This window comes from Coturnix japonica, chromosome 1 (genome assembly GCF_054131305.1).
Source record: "Coturnix japonica strain WE chromosome 1, WE-NBRP24, whole genome shotgun sequence".
Lineage (NCBI taxonomy): Eukaryota > Metazoa > Chordata > Aves > Galliformes > Phasianidae > Coturnix > Coturnix japonica.
In genome coordinates, this window is record NC_140663.1 from 172,061,609 (window position 1) to 172,078,590 (window position 16,982).

Consider the following 16,982-nt stretch of genomic DNA (forward strand, 5'->3'; position numbering starts at 1 on the left):
CTTACAGTAAGTTCACTGATAAGATCCTGATGGCAATTGTGAAGAGAGATGCAAAGATCACCCAGCATGTCTGGAGATATAACATGGAGCCCTGCAGCATGTCCACAGACCTTCTAGCAGCAGGAGAGCCGAAGCAAGAAAGTCAAACTGTCATGCCACCGTATGAGTTTACAACGAAATCCATCATGTTCTTACCTTTACTTTTTCACCATTTATCTCCACAGTTTTAATCATAAAGTCAACCCCAATCGTGGCTCCTTGGCCTGGTGGGAAGAGACCCTGAAAGAAAACAGTTTTGTTAAACAAGTTCTGTAGCAAGGCAGGTCTCCCTCTGGGTGTCCCCATCCCTGTTCCTCCCTTGCCCAGTTCCCAGGAAACTTATTTCCATCATTTAAATAGAACAACCTTGAAGGAGCTGCACGGAAAGGTGTGACTGCTTCCTCTGCTGCTCCAGGTAGCGGGGACAGGGTCTGGAGAGCTCTGCACACTGACCCATCCCCACTGCATCCACTGGGTGAAGCCACAAAATTTACTGTCACCTCTAATGGGAAGTTAAACATAAAATGACATTTCCCCAGCTTTGAATTTTGGGTGGTCCTGTGTGGAGCCAGGAGTTGCAGTCCCTTGTGGGTGCCTTTCAATTTGGGGTATTCTATTGCTTTACGATCCACAAAGGGAAAAGGAGAGGGGAAAATCCCTTCTGCCTCTTCTGAATGCACAGAAGCAAGGGAAGGGCTCTCTGATCCAATTTTCCATCGCCTTGAAAGAGATGGGAACCTGAAAAGGAGTGCCCAGGGCACCATCAGCAGCTCCCAGCAGTTGGATCCTGCTCCCACAGCACAGCCTGCAGCTGGAAGTTCTCAGCTTCCAAAAAGGAAAAGGACAGCCAACCAAACAGAACCCAGCAGAGCTTTTTGATTTCTGGTGTCCCAGCCTACAGAGCTGTGTTGGTTTTGGGGCAGAGCCATCCCCTGTAGCAGCAACAACACTGCCAAAGTGCAAGGAATAGCAGCAGCAGATTTTGCAGTTAACCCTTCTGGTCTGACCAGCTTCATTGCCATCAGCTAGTACACGCAATCAGAGAGCACACATTTAACATGACTAGTTTTAAAACAACTACAACAACAAAAAGCAACAAACATAACTTCAATTTTATAGCTCATCATGCAAACTCAGAGCCCAAATTCCAGATGCCTGGTTTCTTCCCTGCTGTTCTGTCACAAGAAAAGGCAAAGGCAGTTCTCAAACCTTTGCATTTGACTCACTGTCAGCAACCAGACAGATATCACCTCACCAGCCTCCACTGTTACTAAAAGGTATTTGGGAGCTGCTATATGTAAAGCCGCAAACAGGCAGCACAGATTTTTGCCACAAGGTCTCCTTTTGCTGTTAGCACCATTTCTCACTGCTTCAGTTCATTCAGTGCCCCCATTAACTCTTCAGGTATAAACCCTAAAGGGGACCTGATATTAACAGAAGACCTTGGGCTGATAGCCCAGGAACCAAATTAATTAATCACCTACTGATGAACAGTGCTAGGGACAGCTCTGTGCAGAAGCAGCTTGGCCTACCCTAAAGGGATGAGAAAGTCCATAGAGAGAGCAACAGAAGGACTTATAGCCAGAGCCCCAGCAGGACCACATACAGCACCAAGTATTGATGCAGTGCTCGTGCTGGTACCTCACTGTGGGTGACACAAGGCCATAAGCATGGACAACAAACTCCCCCCTATGGAGATGCAGTGCTGGTGGGGACATCCACACTCCACACCAACAAACAACCAACCTTACCTGGGTGAAACGTCGCACCAAGCAGGTCTTCCCCACACCGGCGTTGCCAATTAAAACAATCTTGAAGAGGAAATCATAATCTTCCATACTCATTTACGCAGCTGCAAGAGAGGGAGAGTGACAACTGTGAACTGAAGCAGTGGCTGAAGAGGTGTCCCCACGCTGGCTGTGCAGCTCTGCTGTGGGACAGCTCTGAGTTTTGACTCCTTCCCGCCAGCAAAATGCTCTTCCTTTCCCATTGGACTTTATTCCTCCAACTACCACAACAAAGGTCTCCCCAGCACGTGCTGATTGTCAAGATAAGGGACACAAGCCTGTCCTATGCTGGTGGCACTGCACAGGCAGAGTCCAAACAGCTCCAGCAACGTCACCCACTGCACAGCTTCAGCCTGCTCCTGGCTTTCATGCCATCCTGTGAGTCATCAGTGCTGCCTTCAGCCTAGGGCAGGTGGAGCTGGGATGGGGGGGACACCATGGTCAGAAAAGAGGGAATGCAGAGGAAAAAAGGAAAAGAGGGAATTCAAGAAAATGCAGGCATTGTGGTTGGTGGCAAAAACCTGTCCTCAAGACTGATAACCCCTGTCCTCAGGGGAAACGGCATAGAAGACTTTGGTAAAGAGACAGATTCACAGCTGTCAGTTGGGTATCTGAGTGTGGTACCCAATCTGCTGGTACACAGGCATTATGGATGAGGAGATGGAGCCAAACATGGGGATCACAGGGCTGGTGAGAAAAAAGGGGGGGAAAAAAGAGTATTAGGGAATTTCTGTTCTCTGACAAGCCCCATATGGCTCACAAAATTGACTCAGCCTGACATCACAGCAAAACAGCCCTCTGTGCATCACCTGACCCAAAGGCTGGCAAGGTGAAAGACCAATTCATCTGCATGGTGTTATAGTGCGACCCTTGGCCTCTTTGGGAGCCTAAAAAAAGGCTAACCACACCAATTAGTGACTAATGATCTGCATCACACTGGCTGACAGTCAGGAAGGCGCAGCTGAGTCACTGCACAGCCACGTCACCACTGAGACTGAATCCATCCCTTGCATGGCACTGCACACAGCTGGGAGCAGCCCTGAGGATGCTCAGACCTCACCTTGCTCCAACACCCAGCAGTGGGACCTTACAAAGCAGGCTTCCAAATGTGCTTGTTTGTATCCTGAGGGTGTTATCTCTTATAAGAGATTCATGCTTCCATGTGTGGCTTTCCCTGGATAATGCAGTGTTAAGAACGTGTTGATGTTCCTCTTATAATCAAGGCTAAATGCTGTTATATGGCTTCCAGCTTTCAGACCATCCAGCGCAAAGAAAAATGTGATCATCTACTAAAAGCTATTTCAAGACTATGGAGGCTTAGTCAGCACTGGATAATTATCCCTGGGATTCTTTAAATCCCAGAGGGCATTGCTACCCCGGAGCAATTTCATTTATATTACTTGTACCCCAAACAATCCAACATTCAAATTTATCTTCTCAGGAACCTTAAAAATAAACTTCCTCTGCAGATCTTTGAGCTGAGAAAAGCTAAATGGCTCAGACATACCCTAGAGTTATGTCTGATCCCCTTCGTTAGGCTCCAAGACTAATTATATGTGATAACGACCCCTGAACTGGAGCTGGAAGAGAAGCCAGGGATGTAAAACAAACAGTGTGATGAGCAGATTAAATGCCAGAATTAAAGAGGGGGCAATGAACGTGGGAGAACTGGGAGGGAGAAAGAAAGCAACGGACAGAGAAGAAATTCAGAGGGCAGTTGAGGTTGACCATCACTGCCCTATGCCCCCCAGCTACAAGAACTGGTGTTCCTATGTGCACACACTCAGCTATCACGCTGTCAGCACTGAACACGAAAACACTGCGGCACTTTTCCCTTACGAAATCCCTTCCTTTGCAACTGGAGCCTTTGGGCCAAGTGACCTTTCCTGCTGACTCAGTCACACACAACGCTCCCTCTCCCCAGGGAAGATGTGGCTCAACCTCTGCCCTCACCAATACATCACACATTATTTTTTTCTATTTTGAAGCATAGAATTATTTTTCTTTTCCCCATCTTTTTGTTCTTTTCTATTTTCTTGCGTTGGCAGGCACAGGGCTAAGCCTTGCACCGCTGTTGTGCTTTAGGGCATTGGGGCTGCAGCTGAAGAGCAGGGGTAGGATGTTCATCCACGCCTCAACCAATCTTCCCCACACAGTACAACTGTTTAAACCACCACTCTGATCACAAACCGAGCCAGAGACACAGGGTTCACCACCAGCCTCTCTACCATCTGAATTAATTACCTTCTTTTCGTCACCATTTTTCACTCATTACCTTGGATAGGCACAGAGAGCTGCTCCCCATCCCTGACTGGCTTTGAACATAGAATCACCAAGGCTGGAAAAGACCTCATCCAGTCCAACCATCCACCTATCACCAATATTTCCCCACTGAACCATGTTCCTTAGTACAACATCTGAATGTTTCTTGATCACTGCCAGGGATGATGACTCCACCACCCCACTGATCAGCCCATTCCAGCACCTGACCACTCTTTCAGAGAAGAAATTTTTCCAAACATCCAGCCTGAACCTCCCCCAGCACATCTTGAGACCAGGCCATGCTCAGTCTCTCTGAGTAACAAATAAGTGACAGAAACACGGGCCAGAGGACCAGAAACCCTCCAAGAGGTTGGTCTCCTTCACATGGAGACAACTTCTACCCTGCATGTCCCCTCACTAGCTTTTACACTAGCAAGTCTTTGTAGTCTCTGCCCAAAACACACAAGCGTGAATGGGGTTTTTAGATGGTGAAACATTCAGTGTTTCTCTCTTGACTCCTTTGAGGATAACTCTCCATCTCTAAGCCTGACAAGGGCAGACTCTATGATGATGGTTTTGCCCGAGTTGTTTTGGCCCATGAGAAACCACAAGACTTCAAAGGAGCAAGACTAACTCAGCTGACCTCAAGGTGTGCCAACCTCTGCACACCAGATCACCAGATAACACGTCCTCAGGGAACATGGGCAGCCCTCATCCAAGGTCAAACATCTCTTATGTCTAAAAGACTGTTTCAACGCCTTTGTTTTAGAAGAACAAAAACAGAAACAATCTTGTTTCTATATTCCTGCAGCATCTCAGTCCCTTCTGAGTTGCAGAGGCTTTTGATCCCATCATGCTCACCTCTCAGTGGATTTTCAATTCCCACAGCCTCAGAAGACTTCATGGGAATGTTCTGCTTGCCAACCATGGCCGGTAACCACTGGCCCCAAATCAGAGCAGACTTAGTGCCATGCGTGGTCATTCAGGACTATCCACAGCCAGTCCAGTCCACACTGCAGAGTCTTCTCCACATTTAGGGATAAAAACTGAAACTGAGGTACTAAAGGAAGCCAGGAACCCAAACAATATGAATTCCAGTCCTACCTACTTTTCAACCCCACAATATGCATTTACTACCTCCTTCAATTAGATGCAGAGGAGGTTCTGCAACCCCTTCCACTGCTGTAGCTAACCAGTAGAGCAGGGTGCATTTGGATGTATTTATATGACTCAAAGTACAACATTTCTCTGCTCTTAATCATCCAACAGCCATAAACAAATTTACCTAAATAACTGAAGTTCAAACAGCAACTATTATGTATACAGAAACCACACTGAACGCACATACCATACAAGGAAGCAAGGAAATTCACAGCTAAGGCCAAGATTTCAAGCAGAAAATTATCCCTTGCGGGCCAGAAAATTGCAGGGGACTCAGCTCTGGACACGCTGCTGCATTACATAAGGTAGGATCAAATATTTCCATTTCCAGAGCACCTGCCAGCTCAAGCAGGTTCCTGTGCCTGCCAAGGACAAGCCCAGCTCACGTCCCTCTGAGAAACAGAAGTCGGGATCATCTCCTGTGCCTTTTCCCACCTTCCTTGCTACCTCTTTCCACAAGGCTGAACTTATTTTCCACCCAAACAGAAAGAATTAAGTGAGGTTTCATTCCCATTAAAGCTGAGATTAGCTGAATCACAGCCCTGCTCTGTGTTGGTGGCAGCAAAGCCACTTCCAGGTGGGATCCACACACATTTAGGTGGACTCTTCAAAATGGTCAGCCCATCACGTGCAGGGAGAAGGTTCTGAGTGCATAAATTCCATACCCTGAAGTGTGATTTCCCAGCCAAAAACACAGATGTATATACTCCATGCACAAGTTAGCTACTACATCCAGCACTCCAAGGTGTGTTAGGCTTGCCATGCACTCACCACCACTAACAAATTCGGGCTCGGTAAGTCCATCTGATGCTCCCAGGAAGCATTAAGCTACCACACACAGCACAGGGATGTGCAGGGCTGCTCTGCACGCTGCAGCCCCACCAGCACTGCATACAAGGTTTCCAACTGGAAAAAGTGGTGTATTGTGAACCTCAGCCCTACCCAAGGACTTTATTTGGAGAGACTTCTGTTCCTCATGCCTTTGTACAGGATATTTCTTCTTACAGAAACCAAGTGAGATAAGTGGCAAGTACAAACTCTCATGTCTCACAGAGATATTTCTGTAATTAATGAAAATGCTAAAGCTGAGGGGTTTTGCATCAGCAACTGCACAAAGCACACAGCTCTCTTCCATACCTCTATGCTATGGTAAATCCAGTACCAATATCATTCCTTAGAAGAGCCCAGAGCAGGAGCTCTGCTTCACTGGGCAGATGCTCAGGAGAGCAGGATGCTCAGAGGTGATGCCTATGCTCACAACACCCAGAAGACCCAGCTTTGGCATTGCCTATGTATCTTTACCCCCTTCCACAGACAACGAATTGTAAACTGCCTTCTCCATCTGCCCTTTCTGCTTAATGCTGCAGGTTGCAAGTCTCACAGTTAGGAGCGAGTTTTGGATTGTAGTGCACTCTTGTTGTTCTATAACAGTAAAAAGACTTTGTGTAGGTGACAACCAGGGCAGTGTCTTGTATCTGAGATTACCCTGACCCAACTGCAGCACCTTCTACTTGGCCTTGCTGAACCTCATGAGGTTCAGAACTCCATCTCTCAAGCCTATGTAGGTCCCTCTGGATGGCATCCCTTCCTTCGGTCATATCAACTGCACTGCTCACCTAGGTGTCATCAGCAAACTTCTGGGTGCACTCAATCCCAGCTCCTATGTCACTAATAAAGATGTCAAAGAGTACCAGTTATTTGCCATCAGATACGTTTGAGGACCGAACTGTTAATCAGTGACGATGCTCCCCACACAGATAGACGAACTAATGTAATTTCTGCATTACTTAGGAAAAAACATCATTTCTTTAGGACTGAAAGAAAATGCTGGGGTGCACATCAATCATTCCAAAGACCAAGTTGCATACTGCACCGCAACGCGTCTTTGCATGGAAGAGGTTAAAGAATCAGCCAGCACAGCAGACAGGCTGACTTCCAAAGGTGGAAAAAATTGCATTGCCAAAAATCCAGCCAAAAATGCTGTTTTATCCGCTCAAAAGCAGCAGCCTTTTCCCCAAACGAGAAGAGAAAGAAATGATTTTTTAAAACCACAGCCAAGAATTCACTGGATTGTGTTCTGCATAGAAAAGCCAGGAAAGCTTTGTGCGTCCAGCTCTCTGCAATGGGGAACAAAGCTGTCCTATACAGAGCTGTGCTTTGGGCAGCTGCCACTCCACCACAGGTGAAGCAAAGGGAGAAGGAGCAACACCAGGCACGGTACCTCTATCTATGCAATTCCCAAGAGAAACAGGCTCTGGTGTGCTAATGCCAAAGGAGGAAGGAATCCATTTTGATGCAGAAGAAAGGTATGTGTGTAAGACACAAAGAAATCCCCAGGTGCATTCATTCGTGGGGTTGGCATGGGTTTGAATGGCATCACAGTTATATGTGTGGATATATTTTGGCACTGGGTGACAGTGTTCTGATAAAACATTTGCTGGATTAGACTGTTTGACACCAGCATTTTTGATAAGAGAAAAAGCTGTCATGACAAAAGATACAGATATTTACCAGAACATTATGACTCAAATAAGGTTACAAATGCAGAAGCAGAGCATTTATCGCTAACCAATGATATAAGTGCCATAACTGTACAGTGAAATATCATGCTTTCCTGCTCAACATGCTGTACGGAACCTGCTTTTAGCAGGGGTTGGACTCTATGATCTCCAGAGGTCCCTTCCAACTCCTACCATTACATGATATTAGATGGTTTGGGTTAAAAATGCACATCCAAGAGAACTTTCTTGAGTTTTAAAGACAATGACGTATCTTAGCTGCTGTTTATCACTGGGTTTTGTTTGTGTTAGAGACTGTAGTCAGTGCTTGGGTAACCCTATCCCAGTTGTCACGATTGCCCAAAGATTATTGAGGACAAAGCACACAGATGTCCACTTCAGGGTGACAACAGCACCTTGATCTTTGTGGAGGATGAGCTCCACCAACCTCTATTAATGGGGATGAAACAATTCAGCAACACTCTGAAGGCAAGATGTGGCATCACTAAAAGGCTTTGGTAACAAAAGCAGGAATCTGGGCTCATGGTAGGTGAATGGTAGAAGACCTTTGCCTATTAGTAGCAATCAAAAAGCTAACTCCTATAACAAGATGAAAGTTTGCTGCTTGTTCAGAACAGAAAACAGGATCCACAAAAGGCTTAAGTTTGGGTTCCCGGATCAGTGGCTTGGGAAAGATACATTGGACTTACAGGTAACATTGCCAAAATACAACAAGTGATCAATATCAGTGGTGAAGGGAAGAAGAAATAAGCAGGAAAAAAATCCTTCTTGACACCACACTTCATCCACTGGGTTGATGCTATTAATATTCAGACAGCTACACCTCCTGAGGAGCAGACAGTATCTTGCCACTCGTTTCTAGTAGGTTCAGCCTGCATCCTGTATCACCAAGTCTCCAAAGAGGAGATGCACTCACTCCCACTACAGCTCCAAGCAGCAAGACTCAAAGCCAAGACTGCAAAAGCCAAGACACTGCAGCTGCAGGACAAACTGTGTTAAAAATAAATAAACCAGGTTCCTTTGGAAAAAAAAAGAACTAAACATATCATGTCCCCCTTATTTGGAGAGATAACACTTCATTGAGGAACTTGACCCCTATGTAGCATCTCTCTTACCTTTCATCATAGCCAGAAGCTTGTAACAAAGCCTTCCCAAATGCTTTGCTGCATTTTAATGGAATATTTCCAAATTTAATACTTTTTGAACATGAAGTGACAGACGAGTACAATAAAATAAGAGTTAAGAGTTCCAGACCCCTGTTAAGATGGCAGAGACAATGCAACAGCATCAGTTCCCAGAAGCAATTCATAACCCTCAGTCATTTCCACCCAGGAAGCACATTTTATCTGTAGGATTGCATATGTTCTTGCACACATAAACCTCTGCTTTGTAGCAAAACCACAATGCCAGCGCAAGCATTTTCCCCTCAAAAATGCTCTCATTTGACAGCAAACCTTCAGCTGAGTTGATAAGGAATACAGAGGCAGCTGCACTTCTGCAAAGAAAGGATCCAGAATATTTCTAAGTGCAAGAATCTGCCAGAGCAGCAGATGTTTCATGAAAACAAGTTGTTCAGGAGGGGAAGAAAGGGGAAAAAACAGAGAGCTGGGCGTAGCTTCACGACTGGTTTAAGCCGATCTAAGCTCTGCTGCCTCTGAGAGAAGGACCCAGCTACTCCCAAACCCTGGCAGCTGGGACCCAATTCAGATAGGAAGGATTCCAGGGGTGGACCGACACTAAAAGGAATCCTCAAAAGTGACAAAACATCAGCTCTCAGTGTAAGCTTTCTGCTTCAGATCTCCTATGTCTGCCGAGACATTATCCAAACAGCTTTCGGGTACGCTGTCTGAATAACATCCCCAGTACCAGCATCATTCCCAAGGGGAAGTGTTCCAGAGGAAGGGTCCTCCAGATTCATTATTTAGAGCTGGAGCAGCAAGCGGTGCCTTGAGGAGAAAAGCAGAAGGCAGAAGCCCACAGCACCAAGCTTCTCATGTGCATGCACACATTAAAGTCCAGCACCTGTCACAGCAGTCTGGCCCTGATAAATCATGTCCTCACCTCTGCTCCCAAACTCAGCTTCTCCCTATCTCCAGTCACCCAGGTAATAAATTACTGCAGAGATTTGCTGATAGAGTTTTGCATTTGCAGAGAACAAGGCGGCACAACTGCAGCTTCTGCAGCACCAGTGCTCACCCTTTGGATGCTGTCAGCGTGCGACAGCCCTATGACACAGCCCATAATCTCCCAAGGCACAGCATGTGCATTCTCTTTGCTCAATGGTTTATTCCTATCACACATTAGAAATCACCCTTTCCTGATCCCAGTCTCCCGACTGCAACCCACTTAAGTTTTGACCTCTGGAGGGCTAAAGTTAGGAAGCAGAAAAATCATCTCTTTCTTAAAGCAAATAGCAGGCAGCCCTCCACAGGCACTGATGTTGGGTGGCATATTAGCTCCATGTGTGACCATTTATCTCTACTCCTTAGCAACAGAGAAGCCCCAGGAGATGTATTTTTCTGTCTTGTTGGGGTTTTTTTTCTGTCTTGTTGGGGTTTTTTTGGTGTTGAGTCTCTATTTGGCACCCTGGGGAAATTCCTAAGCAGAAGATATAGCAATTTTTAAAAGAGGATAAATGCTGGCACTTAATGATCCTTATGGGTGCCTTACCAGCTTGGGACATCCTATAATTCATGGCAGTATCAATATCCCCAGCTCCCAAGCAAACATGCAATAAAATGCTGCCTAATCTACATGAGAAAAACAAATACCACCTGATGTTTCCCAACTCAGTCAGCAACGTGGCTTTAAGGGGAAAAAAAAAAAAATTAATCATAGGAAGGATAAAGAAATCACATAGCTCTGCAGTTCCATTGGTTGTCATGGCAAAGAAAATCCCCAACTCTCTGACTTGTGTGTTTTGGAGGAAAAGAAACAACAAACATGCCCTTTTTTTTTTCATGGCTAGAAGGGAATGTTTTCCTACTAACTGCTCATGAAGACACGCACTCAGCAAACCCTGCACTGCCAGCAGTGCACGCATCTTATCAGAGCAGAATTTCAGGGCAGAAGTAGGAGCTCCTTTGGCTGGAACTCCAGCAGCAGGTCCCCAAGAGCTGGATCCTTCCTGCTATGCTTCCTGCTCTCCATCACCCCATTCACCACCACAGCTTCTTCTGCCCGTTTTATTCACAGCTCTTCCCCTCCTGAAAGCCTTTCTCTGCACTCTGCTCCAGCCCTTTGTCTAGGAGGAACAACAGGACCCTGAGGGATCGTGTTTGCTGGAAGCTGCTGGAAGAGATGCTCCTCTGTGGGTCAGGCTCCTTCCTGCCACGTTTCCCACCCCCATCCACTGGGACTGAAGAACTTGCACAATGCACACGTGGCTCACTGGAAAGCAGCCCTTTCTCTAATGGAAAACACAAGCTCCCCAGAAAGGAACTGGGTACAGAACTGCAGTGTCACACTCAAAGTCGCTGCATACACAAGAGCCACAGGCGAGCAAAGTGATGGCATCAGTGGGCATCACCTCAATGCTCTGCTGACATCAGGGGTGCAAATTAACTGAAGGCAATGGTATGACAAAGATAACTAGTATCATAGAATCACAGAATGGATTCAAAGACCATCCAGTTCCAACTTTTTGGCACAGGCAGAGTTGGCAACCACTAAATCAGGCACTAAATCATGTCATCCAGGGCCCAATCCAACCTAGCCTTGTACAGCTAGATTGGATCCTTTATCTTTTGTATACGGGGCAGGAGATTCCTCATATTTCTCCTCTGCAGGGACAAGCTGGGCTGCAACTCAGATCCCACAGTATGAACGTACCAAAAGGAGGTGTGTACCCACAACGGGGTAAATAGATTTCCACAACTTTTCACCTCAGAAACATGGAATTGCAACACAAAAGCTTCATATATTAACCATGACCCACTGCACTGAGGTCACCAGAGCTGCTGGAATTCCAACCACAACCCACAACTTGGCTCCACTGCCCAGAAAATAAGCCAAAAGCACAGAGAACAGGGCTTTCAGGGCAGGGTACCCCTCAAGTACTGCAGCATCCTTGCCCTGCTGTGACTGCTGACCTCTGGCATTTTAGAATCCAGAGCATTTCTGAATTACTCCATGAGTGGGTGGATGCTGAAAGAGATGGTGAGGAAGAAAGCAGAGGCCTTCTCAGAAAGAGCAGTGAGGAACTGGCACAGGCTGCCCACAGAGGTGGTGGAGTCAATGTCTCTGGAGGTGTTCAAGAGATGTGGCACTGAGGGACACACAGAATGACTCGGGTTGCAAAGGACCTCAAGGATCATGTAGTTCCAACCCCCCTGCCTGGCAGGGCCACCAAACATACACATTTTCTAGATCAGGTTGCCCAGGGCCCTGTCCAACCTGGTCTTGAACACCTCCAAGGACGGGGCATCCACAACCTCCCTGGGCAGCCTGTTCCAGGGCCTAACCACTCTCCTAGTGAAGAAAGAGGTGGTTAGTGGGTACGGTGGGGATGGATTGACAGTTGCACTACATGATCTCAGTGCTCTTTCCAGCCTTAATGGTTCTGTGATTCCAAGCAAGAAGAATTCTCTGAAAATCGCTGCACCTGAAGGGACACCAGATAATTTTTTCTTCCTTAAAGATGTGGCAGAGCAAATGCCTTTCATCCTGGCTGGAACACTTTGCCCTGAGGCCACTGCCAGTTAGTTATATTCAAGGCTCAAGATCTTGACACACACACTGCTGAAAGAAAAGTGTGCTTTGGTTACAAAAATCCGAGCATTATCAGCTTCTTAAACGCGTAAAGACTTTGTCATTTCTCTTTAGGATACAGCTTGTCAGAGGAAATGGCATGAGATGAACAGACTGTGCTTGTGCCTCTGTGTGGGTATCTAACATCTCCCATTTGTTCCTTCCTCGCCGTTCCCTAACTTGATATCAAATTATTTGGACTGGCACCATTTGTTCTTTAACAGACGAGCAGATTACCCAATAACAACAATTGTAACTCAAAACTGAACATAAGGCATTCTCATTTAGCAAAACAGTTTTCCCTCTCAGCATTTCACAAGGAGATCACTGAGCAAAGCTCTGTGTAAGGGACTTTTGCAGAAGCATCACCTTAAGACCGAAGTTTGAAAGCAGATTTAGAGTCACTGTTTGCTCTGTTCTCCAACTCACCATCCCTGAATGTGTTTAAGAGCTGTTTGGATGTGGTACTCAGGGATATGATTTAGCAGAGGGTTGTTAGAGTTAGGGTACTATGGTTAGGCTGCAGTTGGACTTGATGATCTTCAAGGTCTTTTCCAACCTGGGTAATTCTATGATTCTATGATTCTCTTTTCAGACAGTTTGCAAAGACTTCCACACATGCACTGCAGTGAGCCAACTCAATGACAACAAGCAAATTCCAGCCCTGAGTCACCCTTCCAAATTCCTTTGCTTTTCCATCTAGTTTTCCTCCAAGGGATGAGCCCAAACGCTCACTGTTTTCAAGACTGGCATCTTCACTACCACCATGCACTGCTGCTACCTTTTAGCACAAGCACCTCAGTATTCCTGGAATAGTCACATACGGAACAACTGAAATTTAGCCAGCTGGATGGATACATGCATGAAAAAAAGCAAAAGCAAACAGTAACAAAAGCTTGCAAAATTGGTTTCATGTGGACTGTGGTATTTGCTTAGCTGGAAGTAACCTGAAGTTGTTACAGATTATGGAGAAAATAGATGTTTTAGTTGTGAAATCTAGGTTTAAAAGAAAAGAAAAATGGGGAGGTGGGGGTGGAAAGAAACTATAGAAAGTATGGAAGGATTGGGGTAAGCCCAGCATGAGAGGGAATTGCCTTCAGTTGTGCCAAGGGAGATTCAGGTTGTATATTTGGAAATATTTCTTATAAAGAGCAATAAGTGCATTGGCACAGACTGCCCAGGGAGTGGTGGAGTCACCATCCCCAGAGATGTTCAAGAAGCATGGAGATGTGGCACTGAGGGATGTGGTTAGTGGGCATGGTGGGGATGGGTCAACGGTTGGACTGGATGGTCTGAGTGGTCTTTTTCAACCTTAGTGATTCTGTGATAAAGACGCCCTGCAGAAGCTGCTGGGGCATCATGAGACTGGGGCATCAAAACCAGGGCAGGAGAAATGCAGGAAGGGACAGTGGCAAGGATGAATTAGCAGAAGCTGTCCTGAGCCTTGATCCACACGTCAGACACCTGCAGGGACAAGAGCAAGAGCCTTTGGGTCACCACTGTGGAAAGTCACAAAATGCACCATTGCTAAAATTACAAAGCAGATGTGTGTTCTGGTGAAGCTGTACCTCGCATCTGGGAGTCTGAATTCAAGCAAGCACAAATAGGGTTGGAGTGCAAATCCTGGTGCCAACCATAACAAGAGTCACCACATCCTACAGGCAAGCCATGCACCAGTAATAAAATACATGCTTTTAACTGAGCGACAGGCTTTTGGTTTGCTGTCAAAAGCACAAAACAACCCCAAGCAATCAGGAAAATTTAGGCATTAAACATCAAGCATCCTATTTGTGGTGCAAAACAAGGAGACATGTTTAAGCGCCATTTTGGCATGGAAACATAGGTTGGCTTAAGGCAAAAATAAGTGCTTCACATCAGAAAGAGAAAAACAAAAGGCTTTTGGTAGCTTTTGGAGTGAAGAACTTCATTTCCAGCAAAGAAATCCAAGATTTCACTGCTTGCTCACTGATCTGCTGCATTGGTTGCTGCTGCACCGCAGAGGCCCCACGCGCAGCGCAGGGCGGAAGCTGGCAGCCCTGGGAGCTCACTGAAATAGAGCCAAGTTTCTTCTCTTGGCAACCTACAGCCTCTCTTCTCCCTCCATAAAACTGGGTTAGCGCAGGGGGAGGTTTCCCAGGTACTTACTGAAGTTGCAGATGATGAAGGTCACAGAAAGCACCGTTTGTTCGTATATTTCTTAAGAAGTCAGTGCAGGCTCTGTCTGCTCTTTGGAGCAGGTCTGTGTCACATTGTGTTTGCTTGAAGTCAGCAAAGCAGAGCTCAAGCACGGTTACAAACATCATCCCCATCACCCATAGGACAGATCTACATCTTCGCTTTGATGAACATGCAGGAAGCCAAAACCAACAATACAACACAGCCCTGAGGTTGAATTCTTCATTCATCATGTTTTTACAACACTCAGCTAGTCAAACATGAAAGTAACTTGAATGCCAGCATGGTTACTTAAGAAAACAAGAGCAGTGTTACAGCTTCTACAATGTGGGTTCACTGCCTGCCCCACTCCTCAGGCTGTCCTTGCTTTTAGTGCTTACTGCTGGGTTGTATCACAGACTGCTTCATTCACACCAGCCTCTACAGAAGGCCATACAGTCCCCAACATCATAAAAAGGGAGTTCTGCTGTGGAAGAATATACCAATGTTCTGGGAGGCTATTATGTTGGAAGGGCCCTCTAAAAGGCCCAAGTTACCACTCTGAATATCCCAAGTCAGAAGGGACCCTTAAGGCTCATCGAGTCCAATTCAAAACCTTCACTCAGCATTTAACTCTTGGAAGGAGGGTACATCCTGCAGATGTGCCCACAAGTACAACCTTTAGATGAGACAGAACAAGCAGGTTGTACACAAACGCTGTTCATGTTTTTCTCCTTTCTTCATAATTAAGAGTAACTTCTAATCTGTATGGTGATAACACTCAGTAATCCAAGCCAGGCCTCACCATCCTCCCTACTACACAAAAATCTCTTTGTGAGCTTTATTTCCCACCTCACAGCTTTCAGTACACACAGGCAAAACGGGTAAATGAGTTACACCACTAAACCATGCCACTCGGCACTTCTACTGCTACACACATTAGACTTCTACTGGCTTCCTTATCATTGCTTTTCACATTAATTTCACAGCCCAGTGTACAAAAATCCCAGCCATTATCACTAATACACTAGTAAATGTGCATGGGCAGACCTCTGCAACAAGCTGTCCTCCCCTCAACTCATCTCTGACTGCTGCAAGTATCTCATTGCTGCTCAAAATGAGTTAATTATCTGAATTTGTGGCCATGACCTGTTGTCACCCACCAGAAAACACTGAGCTTTGCCCAGTGGAAGCTGTGTTTTGTGTTTGCGCAGCTCCTCAGCAAGCAGTGATGAAACACGGGGTATAATGCGCACAAGTTCTGGCTAGAGAACCACCCCACATTTAAAGCAGCAAGACTCCCTTCTTGAGGCCTGTCACAGAGTCATAGAATCACAAGGATGGAAAGGACCTACAAGATCATCCAGTCCAACCATCCTCCCATTACCACTGCTACAATAAACCACTAAACCAGATCTCGTAGCTCCTCATCCAGACACCTCTTGAACACTGCCAGGGATGGCAACTCCACCACCTTCCTGTGCAGCCATTCCAGTGCCTGACCACTCTCTGACAGAAAAAGTTTTTCCTTATGTCCAATCTAAACCTCATCTGGCACAACTTGTGGCAATTTCCTTGGGTCCTGTTTGTTGCCTGGGAGAAGAGGCCAAACCACTCATCACAACCTCCCTAAAGGAAGCTGTAGAGTGCAATGAGGTCTCCCCTGAGCCTCCTATTCTCCAGGCTAAACAATCCCAGCTCCCTGAGCCGCTCCCCATAAGACTTGTGCTCCAGACCCCTCACCAGTTTTGTTGCCCTTCCCTGGACACGTTCCAGGGCCTCAATGTTTTTCTTGTAGTGAGGAGCATCTTGAATATTGTGGGATGCTGAGACACATGATTTAAACTGACCATCAAATTCCTTGGAAACAACAGCCAGGTTGAGAGTTATGAGGGATGCGAACAAATGATGTAAGATGCACTTTTTATATTTACAGGGATTTCTGTGACAGGGCAGAGGGAATTCTACCCCACACAAAAGCAGGAACATGATGGGGAGTACTTGACACTTTCAGCTATAGTCAGAACAGCCATTATATGAGCTTGTCCTTTGAAGGAGGACAAATGACCCCAGTCACACTCTGAAGCATGTTGCACTGGGAACCACTGCAGGGTTAGAATAAAATCATAGATGCTCCTTTCTAAAACCAGAAGTTCGAGGATAAAATGCCACAGACAAAGCCCTCAGAGCCAAACTAACTTCACAAAATAATGGCACATCAGCACTTCAGTGAATTGACTGAGAATAACCCGAATTCCCAGTAACACACATGTCTTACATGTGAGAAATTCAGTCTCAGAGTACGATATTT

At 46.1% G+C, this 16,982-nt stretch overlaps 1 protein-coding gene across 3 annotated transcripts in view; it reads right to left on the minus strand.

Moving 5' to 3' along the window:
- Nucleotides 1-16,982, minus strand: part of RAB30 (RAB30, member RAS oncogene family) — a 39,615-nt gene that overhangs the window by 13,248 nt on the left and 9,385 nt on the right. For 2 of the 3 annotated variants that reach the window (XM_015852388.3, XM_085536510.1), the window contains exons 2-3: nt 1,791-1,891; nt 196-279 (exon numbers count right to left, since the gene is read on the minus strand). In XM_015852388.3, the coding sequence (XP_015707874.1) occupies nt 196-279; nt 1,791-1,883 (177 nt within the window). In that variant the 5' untranslated portion in view covers nt 1,884-1,891. Of the gene's footprint in view, nt 1-195; nt 280-405; nt 601-1,790; nt 1,892-16,982 lie in introns of those variants that run through there. The other variant, XM_085536509.1, reaches the window with a different exon arrangement.